This window comes from Melanotaenia boesemani, chromosome 10, assembly GCF_017639745.1.
Source record: "Melanotaenia boesemani isolate fMelBoe1 chromosome 10, fMelBoe1.pri, whole genome shotgun sequence".
NCBI classification, from domain to species: Eukaryota; Metazoa; Chordata; class Actinopteri; order Atheriniformes; family Melanotaeniidae; genus Melanotaenia; species Melanotaenia boesemani.
Genome location: NC_055691.1, coordinates 30,116,844 through 30,139,029, shown reverse-complemented (window position 1 = coordinate 30,139,029; position 22,186 = coordinate 30,116,844). Strand labels below are relative to the sequence as shown.

Sequence of the window (22,186 nt, the reverse complement as noted above, 5' to 3'; positions counted from 1 at the left end):
TTCAAATGGTGACATATATTGTACCACACAGAATTATCTGGTCTGCTTTGTTCTCCTGTAGACTTAAACATTGGCATCTTCTCACATAAAGTATTCTTGTCTTTGATCAGATCTTTATCCAAAAAGAAGTGCAGCAAACTATTGTCTTCATACCAAAAATTATTCATTTATCTATCCAAAATACTTTAATTAAAAAATATCGTATTAGATATGCTGTGTCCTCCACACAAAACCAGTTACAAATCACTGAATCTTGAGGAGACAGTTTCATCAGACAGACCTAATTAATTGTCTGTTTTTTAAAATTATAGACCATTTATTGGTCTGCACTAAATGCTCTGAGGCCTTTAGTTAATTTAGCTTTTAATATCTAAAATTATGACGATTTATAGTTCTTTTATATGATACATATGTGTGCAGTATGCATGTGTTTCATAGTGTTATTTATGCTGGCTTGAGCTGCTGACCCTCTTAGAAGAGATTTTATATCTTATATTGTTTCTTTTTCCTGGGTGCAAAGCTTTAATTAAGAACACAAATAAATAAATAGGGTAGTCTTTTACTGAGCAACTGTATTTAAGGAGTGGTCCCAGTCACCATGATATGTCACCTACTAGTTTGCAAAAAACTGCATTGAAGCCTTGTGTTTGCCATTTAGCCAATTCCATTTTGGTGCTTTTGGAGCCAGAAGTGACCATATTTGGACAAGATGGTGGAGCTGTGGAGTGACACTTGAAACCTGACTGGATACGCCTGGCTATCTTTTAGGCCTATTTCATGTAATAATCTTAAAGCACTACCAATGCATCTATCAGAAGGATTTAATCTCACTGATGACCTATAGAAAAAATCCGTCCACTTAGTATATCACAAGAGAAGTGAATGCTTTGAGACTGGGAGTCTATGGTGGCGCATATGTTTTGAGACCAGCACCTATCATCATTTATAGATGCGTATGGATTTATTCATCAACTTATTGAGTTTAATGTCAAAGAACCGAGTTTAGAAATCATTCTCTAACTTACTGAAAATCAGAATAACAGTGTGTCAACTGACTAAATATTCTGGTTTCTCATATGTGTTCTGGCTGTTGTAGCAGAGTACAGAGGAGAGGCTGTTTGATATTTCTACACCAAGACTTTACTTTTATCACAGCCTGTCTAAAAGTGACCCATTCACAAACTTTTCATGCATCGTCTGGATATGAGTTATATGAATTGTTTATCACTCAGCCCCTTATTTAAAATTTCTCCCTCAAAACTGGATTAATCTTTTTCCTGGTGAGTTTTAGTTCTATATCGTTTTCCCAAGTATTAAAACCATTAGGTAACCATTTATCACGTTGGTATCAGACTTGAAGAGGATGTGTAAAAAAACAACAAAAAACATTCAACCAAAATCAAATGTTTTATACGCATCATTATAAATCACTGTACCTATTATATTTGTCTACTACTTTTGGTCAGTTTAACACATGATATGCAGGAGCAACCAGGAGGCATCCTTTAAATAAAAACTAATCAATATATCCAGTTTATTGTTATACTTTTGTCGGTATCTGGTCAGTTTCAAGGCTTTGGTTTGATGTGGCAGAAAGTGGTAATTAAGACAACTTAAGAGTGAAAATGTCATTTTCATAATTTTTTAAAAAACAAAGGGAAATACAAATTCAAACAAATTCCTATAAAACAACTCAGTGTTTGATCTAAAATTTACAATGTCTACCATTTTTTATTTTAAATAATAAAATAAATTCCATAAAGTTTGGACTCAACATTTCATTGATGTTATTTTGATGCGTGTTGAGAATATGGAAGGAAGACATTTAGGAATGGGGAGAGATTACTAAACAGCAACCATCTTTAGACTTCCCCACATTATTACAATAAAATAGTTTTTTTGACAAAGTGTTGAGACTTAAGTTTAAATATGTAAATATAACAGCATACAACTTGAAATGGAATTTGTTGAATGAAGAAAGTACGGCAAAAATCAAAAATTAAAACTTGACCACTACACAAAGACAGGAAAAAGTATTTGCATATGGCTACGTCAGTATAAAACACACTTAAATATTTAAAATGAACTGAAGAAAAATGTGGATGACAATAATGTGTCTTAATGGGTATTTATTGAACAATTCAAACATTTTTAATTTTACAAGAAAAATGCTCAGCTACTTCTTTCAATAAATATGATAAACTAGGTCACAAGTCAGCATCCTGCCGTATGTTATTCTGGTAAACTATCATCACCTGAGAAATATTTAGGTGTGGATTCAATAAAACAGGTGTCCAACCATAAAAAAGTGCAGCATTTTTATACACCTGGACTGAACTGAAAAGAAAATCCTGCATTTATCAAGCACATCCACCAACCATCCCCTCTGTAAATACTGACACAGTCTGCACACGGATCCACAGCTCCAGTCCAACAGTGACACATGTGGCTCAGTCTTATCAGCCATCTTATTATTGCATAGCTTAATATGGCAACAAGGCTTGTATTTCACATTCATCACTGCTGCAAATACATAATTATTTCATAGATTAACATTAAATACAATAATCATGGCTAACCTAATTATACGACTATCAATTCCACATTGCTTTCAAGCTGCGTCAGTGCTTGAATTGTATTTGTGTCACAATCATAGCAGTCCATACATCCTCTTCCCTTCTAACTTCCCCCAGCTTCTCACAGGAGGCTTTGCAGGAGCCTGCTGACAAGCTGAAGAATTCAAAGTCATGAGCACATCCTGGATGGATCCTTTCAGGCAGCTGTGGTAGCTCAAAGTTCACCCAGGTATTACTCAGTTGCTTCACACGAATCAACTCACTTTTCCCTTTAAAGTCACTGAGCCCCTCATTTTCACACAGTCACAGAACAAGTAGCAAACAATCTTTTTAGGTCCACTGAAAGTCATGATGCTTCCCAAATTAAAAAATACTGAGCAAGGTTTAGATTTATTTAAAGACAAAAAAACTCCCTTAAATCCAACATGTTAATACACAAGCAAGGACTGGAGCTGTAGTACATCCATTCATATCAAAGTTTGCAGAAAAAAAACTCTTCAATCTCCAGCTAACTGACTGAACCACAGACTCATGCTAAACGGGTCACACTGAAACATTCTTTAAAAAAAAAACTTTTGGCAGTGGGGTTAGATTCAGAAAATTCACCTGGAAAACATCTTCAGAGATTTGAGGTTAAAGTTTCAGAAGAGAAAGAGGGCACTGTGGACATTCAAGAGGAAACTAGTCTAGTGTTGAAAAATCGTAGCTGCAGAAAATGGTGGGCTCTTTTGTCTCTACTGAATGAATGATTTCATTCCATTTTCTGGTCCCACACTGCTTGTCTATTCAAAGCAGTTGAAGGTACTAGAAATCAAGGAGTGGCTGGTGAAGTGGAACAGATAATTTAGGTTGTGGCAACAATATTGATCAAACTGGTTGGTGACTTTGGAAAATTTTGGTGGAAGCTAATCGGCAGGTGAATCATGAGCATAACGGGAAGTCTATGTCAAGATGCGAGCAACCTGGGCCTGAATCTCCCTGTCAGGGTGTGAAAGCAGCTGGACCAGTTTGCTGTGGAGCTGAGAGGATTCATCCAGCATGACCCGGAAGAGGCAATCCTGTTTCCGCCTTAGTTCATCAGCCACCTGTGAGGAAGGCCTCCAAGCCTTCAAGTTCCCTGCAAATGTTAACAGTCGCAGAAGAACCGCAGGGGCTGTTCGTTCGTCAAACAGAAGCACTACAGAGGCTGGTGCCTGGGGCAGAAAGCACAAGATTAGATTAAGGGAAATGTGGTTTGTTTTGATTTCTTAGTACAAAGCCAAACCATTTTTAGTTTCTGTTTTGTTATATGAAAGCATGCAAAACAACCCTGGTTGATTTACATAAGAATGTTAAGATAAAGAATTCATTTTCCTCCTACTAATCTTACCTGAGCTTGAACTATGTCATCCATCATATCAGGATTAGATGACAAATTCACAAGGACTTTCAGTGTCTGAACCTAAAACAAAGACAAGTGCATCAAATATGGTTCATTTAGTCCTACTGGCCATGACTACCTTTGAACTAAAGCTACAGTTTTCCCAAATGTCTCACTCAAGTTCCAGTAAATTTGTTTTGGTTTTTTTTTTTCAAATAATGATCATTTATTGCTTTTAAGATCAATCATTTGGTCTTAAACATGACATATTACCATCATTGCCAAGACTAACCTGTAAGGTTTCATTGCTCACAACCAGCAGAGACAATAAAAGTTTCACAGATTCCTTCAGCAAATGTTGATGTTTGTCTGTGACTGAAAGGTTTGTCAGGAGCCGCAGAGCACCAAGCTGAAGGTCCGAATTCACAGGCGACATTTCAATCAGTTCCAGGACTTGTGGCACATAAACCTGCAGAATAAGACATGATACTTTTTCTCCTTCTTCTTCTTTTTTAATCTAAACATGTCTTCAACACATAAAATGCAACAGCAGCAACAAACTGAATTTAACTACTCTGTAGAATCGTGATTAAGGCCACACATACCTTTATGTGTTCCTGGTTTTGGATGTTCATGCACAGATTATTTAAAGCGTTCAGAGTCTGCACCCTAACTTCTGCTACAGGATCAGAAAGGAAACCAGCGACGATATGAATCCCTTCCAAATCCCGAATTAGATTCTGAGGGATCAATAAAGTAGAATTAAAAAAAAAAAAAAAAAAAAAACAGTGCAAAGAAAGATAAACCAACAAGTTATATACCAAACTTTCAGTTCATTAAAATGTTGTCTTGGCAAAAACAAAAAATAACCAAGGCAAATACAGGCTTATAAAACTGTTTGCAATCTTAAACTGAGTCCTTTAACCATGAGATGGGAAAGTCGGTTTTTGATTCAAGAACAAAATATTAAAGTTGGTTTAATTGTTCACATTGGATTAAGTGTATTCATAGGTGATTTAAGAAAGCTTTTTTCAATTGAGCATTGACAATGATATAAAAAGGTCAAGTGTGTAAGAATTACTGACATCTAGTGGTAAAGATGGTCATAAAATTACTTTAAATGACAGACTTGTGGACAGATGGTGAAAAATATAATTCTAAAATTTAAACATGTTTTTATCTGTGAGTGGATCTAGTGTAGTAATGACTGCATTAAAAGGTAACTACATGAAAACTGTGGACTTTGTGCCATTTAAGGCATAGCTTATCCCAAATGGTGGTCTAGCACCTATCAAACAGTCGGGGGGTTGCCATTTTTAAGCTCTGGGGGTTCTCACTTCACACAGAATTGTTTGTCCATTCAGAAACACCGTAGTAAATATGTAGGCACATTTATGTTCATTCTAAGATAATAAAAACATGAGCTATTTTAGTAGTAATTAGAAAACAAACTGTTTTTAACGATATATTAACAATTTGTTATTGACCTTTGGTTTTATTAAAAGCTTAACCTTTATTATGCTAACAGGTAAATAAAACGCTGAACCTCACAGCAATCACATGTAGTCAGGGGTTGATAAAGTATTCACTCTGTTGTCCACGCAATCATTTACCAGTCTATTTTTTTCTAACTACAACCCTTTTGCATATTACCGTAGATCTCTTTTTCTAATATCTTTCTTAGTCAGTGTTAACTTAAGTCAAAATTCAGGAAACACCTGAAGATGACACCAATAAGATAGTTAACTTACACCACTATTTTAAGTATTAATTGAAAAAGTGTCTTTATTCCAAGTTACTGTTCATTTAGGCCCATTTCATTTAAATAAACTTTTAAAAAGTGCTCAACTGTATTATTTAGCAAGTCTAAATATTTTAACATAGCTTACTGTCAAAACTACATTACTTCATGATTCAATTTATGTTTTGTGAAAACACTCACTATATTACAAATGACTGAAAAGGTGGAAAAAAACACAACTTACAGGTTGTCAACCAGTTACACTGTGCTGGGACATTTATCCTGCATTAAAGTTCAAATAAAATTTTGTAATTAAGCTTTAAACTCATAAGTCACTATCCAGCATACCGAGTTTTTCTATATTAAGACAATGTTACACCAAGCTGAGGATGAATCCACATTACACTGATGGCAGACTAATCGGCTGTTTCAAAAAGAGTTCTTAATCTCTTTCTAAAGGCGTCCAGTTCTAAAAATAAGGTGTTTTAATATGTGTTAGATACCATCTGTACGACTGAACAAAATTGTCCACTGCTTCAGACAAAGGAGGAGCTGTCAAAACTGTAAGTGGTCTTATAGCTGTCGGCTTAAAGATTAGGTTCACAGTTACTGTGGCAAATGGCTCAGTTGAAGTTATATGTCTTCTTAAAATTAAAAACCTTAGTCCCTAGAGAACAGACCACAATAAACAAAGTTTACAGTGGAATTCTATTTTGTGTACCTGATTCACAGTAAAGGCAGCAGCATTTCCTAATGTGAGGAGGATTCGACACCTGTCTGATGGATTGTCACTGGTCTGCAGACATGACAGCAGCATCTTCAAGTGCTGTGGCTCCAGATTGTTGGGGGACTGGTGGATGATGTCACCTTTTGACACAATAATAAATACTGTCAGTCTTTGATATTACTTAGTGATTACATCAGGAAGGGTCCCACCCTTGCTGTCAAAGGATCTCCATGTTAATACTTATTAGAGATTTGATATTCAACATGTGACTGGCAGAGAGCTAGATCATTAAGATATTGCTTAGGAGGTATTTAATTTGCTGGATTGATCAAAGAAATTCATCACTGAGTATACGTGCGTTTTGTGTAGTCCAATGTAATGGGTTTACCTGATGCAACATCTCCTGGCCGGGAACAGATCACATCCAGTCCGGATACTTTGGCCAACAGGCTTCCAGGCTGTAGCTTTACATCACTCTGCTGACTGCTCTTGAAACCGGTGTTTTCATTTGTAACAATTTTCTTGTTTTTCTTGAAAATAATAAGTTTGTACAACCCATAAGAAGCACCAGCTCCTGCAACTAATCCGAGCAAAGCTTTCATGTTGCCGATCCTTGGAACAACACTGCCGTCACCCATGTTTTGTTTAGCTAATCTCTGCTAGCTTCGCGTATAGCAAATGATGCTCTCAAACGTTTTCGTGTTAAATCTGTTTACTTACAAGTAAACTAGTACGTCCCTTTAATTAACATAAACAGGCAACAACTAAACACCTCAGTCAAAAAGAGATATACGTTTTCATTGTTGTAAAGCTAAAGAACTTTGCGGACAAGCCACAGTTGTCAACAATGATTTTCTTCGTTGTTCAGACAGCTTAAAGTGGCCGCCCAAAACTTTCGCAGAGTGACTTACTTGCGTTTCAGTTTACAAAACATAGTTAACTATTCACTTGTAATTTAACAAGACATAGTGTAATTTGAAATGTTAAAGCACTTGATGTAATTTCTTTTCTGAAAGCTACGTATGTACTAAAGGTCATACTGTTAATGTTATAACAGACATTTAAAACTGCTGCCTAACGCTTTAGTTGTCCAATATTTAAAGTTGCTCAAGTTTAATTAACCCGTTGCCTAGCAACGATTAGTTTTAAGTGAAAAACAGGCAAAATATTACAGAATAGATCGGCATTCATAAAAACAGTCGGCGTTAAAGGAGGTACCTGAAACAATGGCAGACACAGAGCAAGTTCTGGAAATGTGTGAATTCAAACACTACCTGCCACAGATATACAAGGTTAGAAACTAGAAATATTGGTAACGTTATTCAACTTGTCCAGATGATATAAAATGAGCTGAAATCATCTGCACTAGTTATGCACCTTCAGTTTACTTTGACAGTTGCCTCCTTAGTATTTTCCTGAATTACCTCATTTTTTTATTTTTCAGACCTTATTGAGTGCTTCATGTCTGTCATGTCCGAATGACCCAATACAGTTTCTGAAAAATACTCTAATGGCCTTTCAAGGACACGAGAATCTTCAAGCTGTCAACTGGTATGTAGCGCGTTTCCCTTTCCCTATATTTATTTTACTAATAAACCCCACTGAAATACACCTAATCTGGACGAGTAAAGAAATAAGTTCATATTTTCGCTTACTTTTCACTGCTTAAAACATTGTTCAGTTACATGGATTGACATTGACTTTTGCTATTATATTCGACGATTTTTCAGAGCAGCTGGTCTGTGTGCTCTTTTTTTGTCCATAGTTCCCAATATTGTAGCAGCAATTGCCCAGTTTGGTTTTTTTTTTTTTTTTTTTTTTTAAAGATAAATAGAACCCAATCAAGCTAAATTATATGAGTTTAACACACAAGTTTATAATTATATTAAGTTTTTTTTTTTTTTTTTTTTGGAGGTACAAGTTTGTTGATGATGCAGAACAGCGCTGTGCAAAAGCATCTCTGACTCACAAGATTATGGACTATAACTTTGCTGACCCAGAAGAAAACATGGTATGGTAGAACAGCATACATGTCTCATGAAATCAAGACAAAATTTGTGGGGAAAATTACTTTGGCTCAACGTAGTTTTGCTTTTATATTTACTGTTGGTCTTGATTCATTTTAAGGAGTCCTTTCATCTGGTTGAGAAGGCTCTCTCCTGTTACAGAAAGAATTTAACAACCACATGCTTCAGGTAGGCCTGCAGTACTGCTGAAATGTAAGAATTTACAGTATTAGGCATTTTCAAACAGCATTAGATTTCATGTTTATTAGAATCCATTTTTATTGACAGAAACAATTAAATTGTTAATTATATTTTCCCATGTGATAAGACAAGTAAAAATATTTCCAGTTTTTACTAATCCTTGTGGAGCGTAGAACAACAGAGACCTGATTTGCAGCTGGAAACAGATCCTAACAAAAGAAAAAAAACTGTTTAAAACATTTTAAGTGAAAAGTACAGTAGTTATGTTCACAAACAATATTTAGACAATTTCCATACCATTTAAAGTCACTGGTTTCTTAGGTCCAATCCTTTTGCATTGTGGGATATGGTGTTTTACATGTGTTGCCTTACAGCAAGTTTCCACGTGTGTTTGGCATTCTTGACTTGAGCCCGCTGATATGGTGTGTAACAGGTCTTCAACATATATGCTGTACCTCTAGCAGAGCGGTTTTTAGACTGAACATATGCATTTACAGATGACTGTGTCAACTTTTGGGATTTCTTTGTAGGAGGGCTTTTTGTGTTCTTCCAAAATATACAGTTAGAATCAGAGCCTTTGGGTTCAGACAGCAGCATAGAAGGCCATGAGGCCAAGTTCATGGACCTTTTATTTATGCTGTCTGGAGAAATCTGATGGTCTGTTAGTTGTTTTATGGGCTTCACAAGGCCAGCTCTCACAGCATCTTCATATCCACCATGTTGGAGAAGGAATCTGTCATCAGCAGATAGTGAGCTCAGTTGATTTTTAGCTCCATGAGAAGCCATACCCATCCATGCTGAACTTCTGTCCCTGAATTTGGTCATAGTGTAATCATTTGGCTCCTGAAAAGCAGCAATTAGATTTTGATTGTGAAGTTGAGATTTCTTTTCATCTCCTGTCAGAGCAGTCAAGGTGGAGGGACCAGTGTCAACCTTGTTGTATTTAATGTAGTTGCAGTGTCTACTTGAGCCACAGGAGGAGCTTGGTAGTGTCACTGTAAACCTGTCCTGTTTTTGAGGTTTACATCGAGCACTTGGGACTGTTTTTTTTTTCTCTTTGGACACATGATTTGCAAAGAACTGACTTCTTGGTGAAAATGAATCCAAAGATGGTGGATTTTGTTGGGAAGGGACATAAGCTTGATGTTCTCTGTGGAGGCCTTTATGGTGTTTGAAGCCACCAGAAAACATTTGATTCTCCACTGATGAAACTTTTTTGCGAGATGTTTTTTTTGGCGTCTTTGAAAAGTAGCTGAAATCTTGAGATGGGCTTCGTAGATGCTCATCAGGATATGCAGCCTTATGGTGACTGAAGGAGTACTCTTCACCAGATGAGACAAGAGGAAATTGTATTGGCTGTGGCCGTTTGTAGCCTGACTGGACAGGTTGATTTTTAAAAACACTTATGAAAAGGCCATCATTTATGTCAGGAAGACTTCCACTGGTTATATAATTTGAAACAAAATTTCTCGATGCTAAATCATGTTGATGGTAGGGAGTTGACGGTGGATTCAACACTTGCTTGCCATAACCACTGGAGGAGATTAAATTTAAAGTAGAGTCAGCAGCAGCAGGTATAGAGTTGCGTGCATCTGAGATTTGGTTGCTGGCACCCCGTCTACTCCACAGTTCATTGTCACCATGGTCAACATGAATCAATGACAACTTGTCTGCTTTATGTACCAAGTCTGGTTGGCTTCGCGGCATATTTTTTCTGAGATCCCCAACTGGGCTGACACGATGCCTCTTTTTATAGAATAGAGGTTCTGTCTGGAGTGAAACAAAGCCTTTTTGTCTCATAGCTTCTCTCTCATCTATATAGTTATCCTTGAAAGATTCTCTACGATTAAACTGATTATAGGTCTGTGGGTTCTTGTTTCCATGAGCAGTATTGTAACCTATCAAAGAATTAACATCACATTAATTTTTGTTTTTTAAATCCAGGTAAACAATACTGAAACACTTACCTTTTTGAGAAACATAACAATTGCATCCCCATAACAGCAAGCAAAGCCAAGAGACCCTGAAAAACCAAAAAAGTTTTAAGTAAATTATGTAACAAGACAAATTAATGTAAATTATAAATGACAGAAATTCCATGTACCCAAGTAGAAGAGCCATGACAATAAGTTCAACCACACAGTCCACCTGCAGCCAACTGATGATTAAAACTGCAGCTTGCTCTGTCACAATCTGTCTAATTAAACACAGGTGCAATAGTTATTCCAAAGGCTGGATTTGGGATTTTCTTCTGTCTTTTTGTGTCTTGAATATATCTATGTTTGAAGTGTTCAGGAGCTTAACCACTTTCTCTTGATCGTTGCTAGCAAGTGGTCAAGTTTGTGAGGATATTCTGTTTCACAGGTCGCCTTTCACCTGTCCATTGTTAGAGCTGTCATAAGTTATCTCCAGCCTTAGCTGTTTGCCCTGTCAGTTGCTCTCTCTTCCTGAATTTGCTCTCCTGATTTAAATGAAATAATCACAATTATAAATATATTGGACCAATGATGAATAGATTTAATCAATGGATATTATTTATGTGTGATTAATTCTTGTTTTGTTGAATGAAGGCAGTGTGCCTTACAGCATACCTGTGTACCTGGTCACTGAATTAATGATGAGCTGTGTTTTCTGTGGGGTGACAGGAAGTGGAAGAGGTTTATCATGCAGAGCAGGAGGGATAACATAGAGCTGACTCTGAAGATGGACATGACGGAGAAGTATCTTGAGAAGAAATGCCAAAGCATCATACTCACCAGATGGTTTAACTGGCTAAAATTACACAAGAAGAAAAAGGCTGGTAGGTGAAAAGTATTTATGAGTGAATAATTTCTAATGAATGAATAAATGGTTTTTGAATTCTTTTGCCAGCCCTCGTGGATATAGCTTGAGAAACTGCAGATAAAAATGTGTCCAGAATTAAAGTCTTTCCTGACAGCCATTTCTTCCTTGCTGAATACCCCCAGTCCTGTGACTCAATTTCCCCCTTTGAGTCTTCTTAATTTTGCTTTTATGCATAAAAATTATGTGGAATTGGATCAAGCTATATGGCAAAGAACTAACTAGAAACTACTAACAAATGTGAACTTATTGATGATCAGTTTATTTTCAACTTAGCTGCCATTGACAAGCTCGAGATACTTGTAAACAATGGCTGCCTCAAGCGCATCATAGCCGCTTGGCATATTGTTACAAAGGACTCAAGGAGGACAAAAGAATACTTTAAGGTATGACATTTGAAATTCTAATTAAAATTTTAACATGGCAGTTCACCTTTTTTCCCACTAGTTATTGTTTCTGTTGAATCTTGTAGAGATTGGACATGAGTTTTGCTGAAACTGGCATTAAGGATCTCCAGATCACAGAGGAATATAGTGGACTCTTAGTGCTCCCCAGCAGCCTTTTACTGAAGGTAAATCTTCTATAGCACTTATCATTCTTGTGCTACTTTTTTTACATAGTTAATTAACCTGATTAGTTTACTCTCAGCTAGGTCATTGCTTTAGGGCTACAGCAGCTGCCTTGTCTCAGCAGTCAATGATGAGATCATACTTACATAAGACTTTAAGTGGACTCTGCTGTAAACATTAATCCTGTCTCCTTCAGGGTTGTTAATTAAAGTAAGTTGCAGCTTATTGTGGTTTTCATAAATGTCAAAGTATTACACACATACAGTGTATTAAGAAATGTGTTTAAGAGTACTATAAACTAGACCAGTTGTTGACTGCTTGCACTTATCAGATGTCACTTATGTTTCTTTTGGATTTATGTTTGCTGGCAAAGGGAGATCATTTTTGCTTGCTTTGCCCTGGTGTTTTATTAAAATAACCCTTCTGATAAATTGCTCTACAGTATGTCTATGTTTGAAAACAGGCAGAACTGCTTGTTCACATCATGCTGCCTTAAAAAATGGCAGATGTGAAACCCTGTCTGGGTGTCAGCAGCTAGTTATGTAAAATTAAAACCCTCAAGACAAAATAACAATAACTCAGAATGAAATTTGCGTCACTGCTTATGTCTAGATTTCTGTCATAAATCTTTACAAGTTTTCAAACGTGGTTGTTTCTTCTTTGTTTTTCTCAGATTTTTCAGTATTTAGGACTAAGAGACCGACTGAACTGCGCTGAAGTATGTTGTATGTGGAAATCTATCATCCAGTCAGGCATGCTGTGGAGCCAGGTCTACTGAGACAGCAATCCCTGTTCATTTTTCTTCATTTCAATGTTGAAAGTTATAGCTGAAACAGTTTTTGTCCTTGTTAGATCAACTTCTCATCGGGGAAAGATTGGATAACAGACAGCACAACGAGGCAAATTCTGCAGAATTACCGTCCATTTGTGATCCATCTCAACCTGCGTTGCTGCACATCTTTAAAATGGCCCAGCCTAAAGTTTATCAGTGAGTTTGCCCTGATTTTATTGCTTGTTATTATAGTGTCCATGGGTTTGTATAACCCAGTAAAAGTCATGTTCTTTTATGGTAACAGTCATAATCATCACATTGTTATTTCTCATACATTTAATTAAGTGACTCTTTACTGACAAAAAAAATAAAACAACAACAAAAAATTATTTGTCAATCTGATACAGACTGTGTTACAATACTAAAAGGAGGTTATTTAAGAGTAAACAAAGTATCTTAATAAAGTCACATATTAGGTCATATTTTCACTTGATTCATGCCAGTCTAATGATCTGGTATTTCTGTAGCGCTCTCAAGTGGCTTGGCTCCAGCTCCTCTTCCACCTCTCCCTGTACTTCCATTAGTGTGTCCCAAAGCTCAGAGTCTGTTTGGTCTGGAACTGTTATGCTATGCTGTCTGTCTGAACAATCTCTGTTGTAGGAATGAACATACTCCTCCACACTTTGGCCAGTATATTCAAGAGGAGAGTGGCACAGCAGGCCAGAGTGCCTCACTCTGGGGTGCAGACGCAGCCAGTACACTATGTAGTGGATGCTGGAATTAAACAGAGGGTTTTAGTCACTGTATTTGTCTACAGAAGGTCTTGTAAGGATTTGAGCAAAATAACCCACCTGTAGTCACACACCCAGGGATTTGCTTTGAGTTTTAGCTGTGACAGAAAGTAAAGATCTTCAAGAACTCCATACTGAACAAAATGCAGATTGTTGTGTGACAAGTCCAGCTCATTAAGGTGCAAGAGCCCAGAAAGGGAACCTTGGAGAGAGAAAATAGGCACACATGTTCATTCCACCCATTTGTTTTTTTCTTAGAATAATTATATACAGACTGTTGTTATTAGCTGTTAACAAAGAAATGTAAAATCCAGTTGTGCAATCAAACTTAAATTAGACGTCAAAGGCTAAGTTCCCCTGAGTCTGAAGTGAAAATGAAGTAAATCACTTGAGCACAGTGATTACTTTATATCTGCAGCCCTCTTAAGAGTCCCCATCATAACTGTATACACATAAATGGCAGAATGCCTGGTATCTTTAAAATAGAAACAGAAGTTGTATAACTGTTCTCAACCTCTTGACTCGCCACATGTTGTCTATCATATAAAGATAAACACAACTGCAGATATGTACATTTTCTTCCTGGATATTACAGCTTATGTTAAGTACTACACAGACTGTTATATACACTAATTGTAATAGGTGTGTGGAAATGATGACACCCACCTGTGTCAATGTGCTCCATATTGTTATTACTGAGGTTAAGGACTTTCAGGCTTTTTGCTCCTTGGAAATCTCTGGGTTTAAGATGATGGATTGAATTATGGGAGAGATCAATCTGAACAACGTCCTCTGGAATACCTGAGGGCACCTCAGTTAGACCTGAACGAATAGAAGAAGGGGTTACAGTACTAAAGGTTGTAAATAATTACATTTGGTTATTTATATCTGCTAATAATAAATGGTTGCTTAATTTTTCATGTGCATAAATTTGTCAAAATAAAGCTTGTAATAAATCAGGTTAGGTTTCACAATTAGGGCAGAGACACAAGCTGCAAACTTCATAAAATCCAGGGTTTCTGCCAGTAGGAGAACTTAAGTAGTGACACATGATTTAATTTAATTTATTCTTTGGCTAAATATGAATGTTTTGATTCTGACTCATCCGCCAATTTTTCCAACTTTATAGGGTGAAAAATAAACCAGATTACCAAAGCAAGCATCATGACATTGAATTAGAAATGTTGTGGTTTGTCAAATGTCTTTCCAGGAGAAGTGGCATTTTAGGCATGCAAAATGATAATGATTCATCTCTAACAGTCAGCCATTTTTCATCACCCCTCTATTGTGAAAGAACCTTGTGTGATGAATTACTGAAGACACAGTGCGACTCACAGCATGGAACACTTAGTCAAAGTGATTCTTGAAAGTAAAAGGCTGATTATGAACTTGCCTCTGTTACTGCAGTCCATCAGTATTTCAGGAATAATGTAGATGTGGCAAAGTGCGATAGCATCTGGTTTGCTGCGAATCGGACTGGGCTCTGCAGGGCCCATTAGATCCTCAAGGTCACTATTTAGGTCACTGGTCGAGTTTGGTTCTTTACATAGTAACTCAGGATCAACATTCTTCAGCCTCCTGTTTTTTAGCCTGATGGGCTCTGCACACCTAGCAGAAGATGTTTGGAGACTGAATATTATTCAGAAATTCAGTGACTTGTGGATCTATTGAACTAGTGAAATTGCATACCTGGCATGATTTCCTAGATTACGGTTGCTTGGTACTTGAAGAGTACGTATGAGACTTTCCATTGGGCAGAGACAATTCCAGGGATTATCGTGCAAACGGAGGTAGTGAAGATTTGACATGGGGATGAGTACTTCCTCACTGAGCGTTCCCAGGCGGTTGTGCTGCAGCAGAAGGGTTGTTAGTCGTGTCAGGCCCTCGAAAGCCCCTTCTTCCACGTTAGAAATCAGGTTCTGCTGAAGGTCCAGACTTTTTAAACTCTTATATCCAAGAAAGGCTCCATCATTGAGAACTTTGATTTGGTTCCGGGCTAGAAGGAGATGCTTGGGTGCTCTAGACCAGGCCTTTGAGGGGGGGATGAAGGTGAGACCTTGGTCCTGACAATCCACAAACACTTTTCCAGATTCTTTAGACTCAGAACACATATGTGACACAAATCCAGCGGGGCCTGATCGGCTGTGACGTTTACCACCTCTCACTCTGACTCTGTTAAAACACAAGATAAATTTCAGCTGTTCATAATTTGCACATGCTCATCTGAGCCTACAAAAGATGGGGTTGCAAGAATTACTGAAAAAAGAAAATCCTTACTTTTCCCGTGTAAGTTTGTGCCTTGCTCTTTTAAGGCCTCTGCCTTTTCCTGGTCTTTTCATCTCAACAGATGGGAGTAGCAGGAGGAGCAGAGAGGCTATCAAGAGACAGTGGATCACATGCATCCTGAGCACTGCAGGGTTCTGTGTTTTTCAGCAACAAGTGCTTGAACCAAAGCAGGAGTTTGTGGCGAAAGTCCTCAGGCTTGGAAACAGAAGTAATGGGTTAAAGGCCAACAGTGTTTTTGTTGACAAAACACAGCTGCTAATTTATCCTGTGGAAAAATGTAGAGGCAGTAAATAATGTAGGAGACAAGAACCCTCCAAGAATATAACACTTTGGAAGAGGACAAATCTTACATTACGTTCTATATTACTTTATCATATCACAACAAAAAATACTGAAGCATTTCCAATATAGCTTCTGATTTTCTTTCTTTCTTTCTTTCTTTCTTTCTTTCTTTCTTTCTTTCTTTCTTTCTTTCTTTCTTTCTTTCTTTCTTTCTTTCTTTCTTTCTTTCTTTCTTTCTTTCTTTCTTTCTTTCTTTCTTTCTTTCTTTCTTTCTTTCTTTCTTTCTTTCTTTCTTTCTTTCTTTCTAGGTGAGTGCAAAAATCTGCAGGAGCTCAACATGTCAGAGTGTTTCAATGTTACAGTGAGTAAATATGCAGGAGCTTTGTAGCTAAGAGAATACGTCCTTAATCTAGAGGAAAATCTATCTTCTTCTTACCACATGTAGACTGACAATTAAACCGTTAACAGTTGTGTTAGTTTAATCCAGCTCCTTATTGAATTATAGTTAATTAGTCCATTTTGTGAAAAATATGTTAATAATTTTTGTTGCTGAGGATTTTGTCTTTCTTATACTGTAGTGACAAATACTTCTCTGAGGGAAGCTTTAACATTTAAACCTGCTTCTTTACAGGATGCAGTGGTTCAGAGGATAGTTGACGGCTGTCCCTCCTTGCTCTACCTGAATATTTCATGCACTTTCATAACAAACAAAACTCTCGAAGAGCTGTCCAGGTACACTTCCACTTATGGCAAACAGATTTAATGACTTGTCACTATAATAGATTTATGCTCTAAATTTGAGTATCTGGATTCTTGTTCTTAGTTCCAGTTATGTAAGTTTCTGTTTGTCCAGTTGCAGCCCTCTGCTAGCTTGTTTTTCAAGTCTTAAAATCCGTGTGGTCAGGGCCAATTTAATGATTTAGAGAAACAGATGTTCCTCTCGTAACAGCTGGATTGTATGATTGCTATGTTGATAGATTTGCAGGCTCAGATTTTTTTTTTTTTTTTTTTTTGTCTTTTAGGTTTTAAAAAGTTTTTACATTTGACCACATACTTTAAATTTGACTAGTAAGAAAGATTTTTGTACAACATGTACTCGCATGTAAGAATAACAAAGCTACCAACTATAATCTGCACAATGCTACAATCACAAATCTCTTGTCTCTAACCTCTGATCGTCTTTTCCTCAACAGAAACTGCCTCAGTCTTCAGTACCTGAGTCTGGCATACTGCTGCAGAATCACAGATAAAGGCTTTCTATACCTGAAAACAGGAAAGGGGTGCCACAATCTCATCCACCTCAATCTGTCCGGCTGTACTCAGGTCAGTTGTTAATGTCCTCTTAGTTTGGTATATAAACTACTCAACTTCTCCAGCGGAGAGGAAAAAGCGTTTGTCACTTCTCTCTGTTTGCACGTGTCCACGCTTGTTTCTGACTATGTTGTTAAGCATTCGCACTCAGAGCAAATGGAGAAACATCTCAAGGTCTGGGAGAGTCAAAAAAGGCAGCTGCAACCAAGTAGAGGGTTGGGCTTACACAGCCACCTCTGGCCCACCCACTCACCATATGCACATTGCACACCGACTGCAAGTTAAAACATGCTTTAGTTTGGGGGTGCTCATTAGATGTTCCAGATGTTTGGTTTGATTTTATGGGGCCATGAAAATTTGAGGAATTAAAAACAAACAAACTAAAATGACTGCATCCAGTTGGTCGATACAGAGTTCAGCACAGACATGTTTTTCCCTCTCCTCCCAGATGACAGTAAATGCTTTTAGATACATTTCTGATGGATGCCCATCACTCAAAGAAGTTGTGATCAATGACATGCCAACTCTGTCAGATAGTTGTCTCTTGGTAAGTAATTTCTAATTGACAGTTTCAGGTGTTAGACAGAGTAAACATCACATGATCTGAAATGTTAAACCAAGATACAGAAATAAATTGGAAAAGAATTTGCCTTGTCATGCTATGCATATGGAATATGTTCTTTGTGGCCATACACTTTTCTCCTTACAGCACAATGTTCACCATTATCTTCCACTTCACTGACAGGCTCTGCTTGCCAGATGTCGCTACCTTTCCTCCATTTCTCTGTTGGATGCTTCTCATCTTTCCGACATTGCTCTTAAAGCCATTGCTGAAGCAGCCAAACTAAAGACTTTCAGCATAGAGGGTGAGATCATTTTAGATTCTGCAACTTTCATTTCCAAAGGTGAAAGATTGTACACTGGTCCACCTATTCTTCCTCTTCCATGTCTGCTTTAGGCAACAACCAACTGACTGATATCAGCTGGAAAGCCCTGTGCAGCAGCTCGCAGGACCTCTGCAGACTTCACGCTGCAGAATGCCCAAGAATGACCGATAACAGCTTGAGATCTGTGGCCACCCTCAAAAATCTGCAATACCTGAACATCTCGCTTTGCAGCAGGTCTGAGTGCTTGTGTAAGCTGTAGTTATGGATTTAATCCCTTTTTAATATGTTATCTGGCATTCTGTGTTTCAGGGTGAGTGATGTTGGGATTCAGTACTTGACCGAAGGTTCCTCAGCCGATAAACTGCAAGAACTGAATCTCAGTCAGTGCAGTCGCATAACTGACATGTCCGTCATGAAGATTGCACAGAGGTATTTAGTATAACTTCACAGATGCACTCTCATGATTTTGACACTTAAGAATACATTAGTTTTCTGAATGTTGCTTTACCCAAACAATAACTGCTTATTTGGGGCGGCTGTAGCTCAGGAGGAAGAGCAGTCATCTTTCGACCGGAAGGTCGATGTGCCTATGGGTGAATGTGATAAGTAGTGTAAAGCGCAAGTCCATTTACCAAGTCCATTTATTTGATCCTGATCCAACAATAACCTGAACTCAAAACATTACCTGAAAATTTGTGTCTAAGCAGGGTTTTATCCCCACAACATGACTTATACAAATACACTTAATTCATTGTGGCCTTTGTCAACAACATTATGAAGCAGATTTTTTTGTATTCTGTGCTATCAGGCTGAGTCAACTCTACCATCTCAGTTTGAGTTACTGTGGGAAGCTGACTGACTTGGCTCTGGAGTGGTTGAGTGGTAGCTCAATCCGCTCCCTTGACATCACAGGTTGCTGCATTCAGGACCAGGTACTGCTTCCATTTTTAACTTTGTCATCACACACTCCTAAAATAAAGTTAGCTGGCCATTGTGCAGAACAGTCGGTGTAATTGTATTTGTGTTTGTAGGGACTGGCTATGCTCGAGACAATTCCCTTGAAGAAGATAGTACTTGCTGAGTGTGTATATATCACAGACATTGGCATAGAGGTACAAATCTTTATCCTCATGACTATCTTTTAAGAGTTTTGAGTGGACTCAAGGTTACTTCCTTTTTCAGAATTTGCTAAGATCAACAGCTAATATAGTTTAAAGTGTTACCTTGAAAAGTTTTTCCAAGAAAAGAGGTTTTTCCTTTTCTCTTGGTGCCTAGAAGCAGATGTGAACGAGGACAAGTATCAGTACATTTTGTATTCAGTTTCCCATTTCTGCCATGTTTCCTGTTATTTTATTATCAGTAATGCTTTTATCTTCTTTTTTCTTTTATCACACATCTCATGTCCTTTGTTCCTTGTTGTGCAGAAACTGTGCAAGAATGTAAGAGACCTGGAACATGTTGATGTTTCTCGCTGTGTAGCTCTGTCTGATGCAGCTGTCAGAGCCTTTTCATTCTACTGCACAGGCCTGGTCACGCTGCGGATGTCAGGGTGCCCCAAGGTACACACACGCGTCCACACATTCCTATAACAGTTAAATGTTATTTTACTAAAGGCAAAATGTCCACCAGTCTCTTGTGATCTGTTTGCTTCTATCCTACTTCAGATGACAGACATGGCAGTGCAGTATCTGACAACTGGATCCCAGTACCTGCAAGAGCTTGACGTGAGTGGCTGTGCTCTTCTCACAGATCGCACACTACAACATTTGGAAAGAATTTGTCCTCCACTTATCTCCATCAGGATGAACTGCTGCAGCGGCATTTCCAGGTACACTAAAGCCACAAACTTGGTGAAGTACTGCAAAGGTAGACCCCTTTATTATAAACTTTATTGTCTTTCCTCAGGGCAGCTGCCTTAAAGTTGCAGCCGTGTGTCTCGTACTGGGAGTACAGCAGCGATGACCCTTCATGATGGTTTGTTGGACTTGTGGTTGTGGTTGGACTTCAGTTACAAGATCAATCAAGACTATTGATACTTGGAAAGAAGTTGAGAAGCACTCAATGATGACACATGTAGCAAATACATATAAACAGATCTAAATAACTCAAGTTTTAAAAGTACCCCTCATATTGTGCACCCTGTTTTTGGTAGTAGTAGTTGCAATAAAACAGTTGTTTTTGGATCATTACTCACTTTGTCGAGCACACCTTCAGCATAATCCATATAGTAACAGTGAATCTGTAGTTTAAGTATCAGATTTCAGTTCTTTCTCTTTCTCTCTCCCTCTTTTTTGTACTGGTAGAGAATAGAGGTCCACACTCCCATCTGTTAGATTGCTTTACTGACACACTGCTGTACATGCCTGAGAGTATAGCTGACTTCACTGTAATGGTGTAAAAACTCATTCAGACCAAGATTTCAGTCTTTTATGTTACAGTTTCTTTAGTGGTCAGTTGTAAGACTATTTTTTTTAAGATTTACAACCACATGTTGCAGTATTACAATATGTGAAGGCACCCTAGATGCTGAATGATAAAAACATATATACTTCTCCCAAAAACTTAGGGACATTTGTTTTTTTTGTATATCAGAATGAACCTAAACTGCACTGTAAACTTCACAGGTCAACTTAATTTGACTTTCTCTAAACCTTTGAATGCACACGTACAATTGTGTAACATGCTCTGTCATAAGGTGACTACCACATAAATAAATTTAAAAATAAAAAAGGAGCATGTGAACCATGAATCAACCACCAAATGTCTAGTTAAATAACAGCTTGTATCTAAACAGTCCTCTTCATCATACTGTTCAGATTATATCAGACCAAGAAGACGCCTAACATGTGACAAGTTATTGAGACACTGGCATTTTATATTGTGATACCCACCACTGTCTTAAGCTTTTTCTTTTGATAAGTTGTTTGAGATTAAAGAATTACCATTGCATGATTCTACTTAAATGCCCTACATTCACAATTACATTTTTCCATAAATTCACACAGACATCCCTAAATTCGTGTGGTTAGTATAAATGTATTGTATTTTTTAAAGAAATGTCTGCCATTAAACTTGAAAGTAGTATTTAGTCTAACAATTTCTTAGATTCACAATTTTATATAATGTCGATGCACTGCTCTAAATTAAATGAGGTTGGAATAATGTGGACATTTTTACAACAGGGTTGTTTAACTTTTACCAATGCTGTGGTATTGTTTCCTTACTTTTATAAAGTATGTCACTGTCATCGGGTGCGTGTCTGGGTGAGGGCTGATTAAGAGAAGTGATCGCACCTGGAGGGGGCGGGGGACTGATCGGAGAATGGGCACCTGGTTTTTCCAGGTGCAATCAATTCGCTCAATCAGCCCTCAGCTAGACCTGCACGTACACACTCACCATCCGATGACATCACTAAACTTTAAGTTTGTTTTAGACACACTTTTGCATACTTTATCACAAAAAAGTTTTTTTTTAGACATCCATCCATCCATTTTCTTACCACTTAAGCCCAGACTTCCCTCTCCCCAGCCACATTTGCCAACTCATCCGGGGGAATCCTGAGGTGTACAAGGCAAGCTGAGAGGTGCAGCCCCTCCATTGTGTCTTCAACGTTCCCTGGAGTCTCCTTCTATGGGATATCCCCAGAATACCTCACCAGGAAGGCATCAATTTAAAGTCATTGGTGGCACTTAACCAAATTTTTACCTATTATATCTCATTTCATTACATTTGCTAAATTTTACAATAGTTTATGTAATTTTTCATAAAGTTTAAAACAAAGAAAGACACTTCATCTGTGATGCATCAGAACTTTTGACTTTTATTAAACTGAACTT

General features: G+C 37.6%; 4 protein-coding genes across 11 annotated transcripts; 1 reads left to right on the top strand and 3 right to left on the bottom strand.

Moving 5' to 3' along the window:
* Nucleotides 1-2,114: 2,114 nt before the first annotated feature.
* On the bottom strand, nt 2,115-7,284 carry armc10 (armadillo repeat containing 10). The gene is made up of 6 exons (XM_041996653.1): nt 6,793-7,284; nt 6,399-6,544; nt 4,542-4,676; nt 4,229-4,405; nt 3,946-4,017; nt 2,115-3,769 (listed from the first exon to the last, which is right to left on the bottom strand). Exons 1-6 carry the CDS (start codon nt 7,040-7,042, stop codon nt 3,518-3,520), a joined length of 1,032 nt encoding a protein of 343 aa, XP_041852587.1. The 5' UTR covers nt 7,043-7,284; the 3' UTR covers nt 2,115-3,517.
* A 134-nt stretch (nt 7,285-7,418) lies between these two features.
* On the top strand, nt 7,419-22,180 carry fbxl13 (F-box and leucine-rich repeat protein 13). Of its 5 annotated transcripts, none has more exons than XR_006011826.1 (22): nt 7,419-7,696; nt 7,849-7,955; nt 8,319-8,415; nt 8,532-8,599; nt 11,257-11,411; nt 11,729-11,838; nt 11,925-12,023; nt 12,695-12,790; nt 12,874-13,009; nt 16,461-16,513; nt 16,784-16,884; nt 17,346-17,475; nt 17,912-18,010; nt 18,209-18,329; nt 18,422-18,584; nt 18,660-18,779; nt 19,159-19,282; nt 19,382-19,462; nt 19,775-19,909; nt 20,015-20,178; nt 20,256-20,396; nt 21,879-22,180. XR_006011826.1 is itself a non-coding variant. In XM_041996640.1 (22 exons), the coding sequence occupies exons 1-22, from the start codon at nt 7,631-7,633 to the stop codon at nt 20,310-20,312; spliced, it is 2,205 nt and encodes a 734-aa protein (XP_041852574.1). In that variant the 5' UTR covers nt 7,419-7,630; the 3' UTR covers nt 20,313-21,026. The 5 variants fall into 5 exon arrangements, 4 of the variants coding, with proteins under 4 accessions (XP_041852574.1, XP_041852573.1, XP_041852572.1 ...); XM_041996640.1 differs by lacking the exon at nt 21,879-22,180 and having other exon boundaries at nt 20,015-20,074; nt 20,152-20,178; nt 20,256-21,026; XM_041996639.1 differs by lacking the exon at nt 21,879-22,180 and having other exon boundaries at nt 20,261-21,026.
* LOC121647319 lies at nt 8,672-10,778 on the bottom strand. The gene is made up of 4 exons (XM_041996643.1): nt 10,716-10,778; nt 10,579-10,634; nt 8,909-10,509; nt 8,672-8,820 (listed from the first exon to the last, which is right to left on the bottom strand). Exons 1-3 carry the CDS (start codon nt 10,730-10,732, stop codon nt 8,966-8,968), a joined length of 1,617 nt encoding a protein of 538 aa, XP_041852577.1. The 5' UTR covers nt 10,733-10,778; the 3' UTR covers nt 8,672-8,820; nt 8,909-8,965.
* LOC121647322 (leucine-rich repeat-containing protein 17-like) lies at nt 12,701-17,651 on the bottom strand. Of its 4 annotated transcripts, none has more exons than XM_041996645.1 (7): nt 17,322-17,651; nt 15,862-16,065; nt 15,274-15,756; nt 14,978-15,192; nt 14,251-14,406; nt 13,645-13,786; nt 12,701-13,567 (listed from the first exon to the last, which is right to left on the bottom strand). In XM_041996645.1, the coding sequence occupies exons 2-7, from the start codon at nt 15,984-15,986 to the stop codon at nt 13,288-13,290; spliced, it is 1,401 nt and encodes a 466-aa protein (XP_041852579.1). In that variant the 5' UTR covers nt 15,987-16,065; nt 17,322-17,651; the 3' UTR covers nt 12,701-13,287. The 4 variants fall into 4 exon arrangements, with proteins under 4 accessions (XP_041852579.1, XP_041852581.1, XP_041852582.1 ...); XM_041996647.1 differs by having other exon boundaries at nt 12,702-13,567; nt 15,862-16,135; XM_041996648.1 differs by having other exon boundaries at nt 12,702-13,567; nt 15,862-16,135; nt 17,416-17,651.
* Nucleotides 22,181-22,186: the final 6 nt, after the last annotated feature.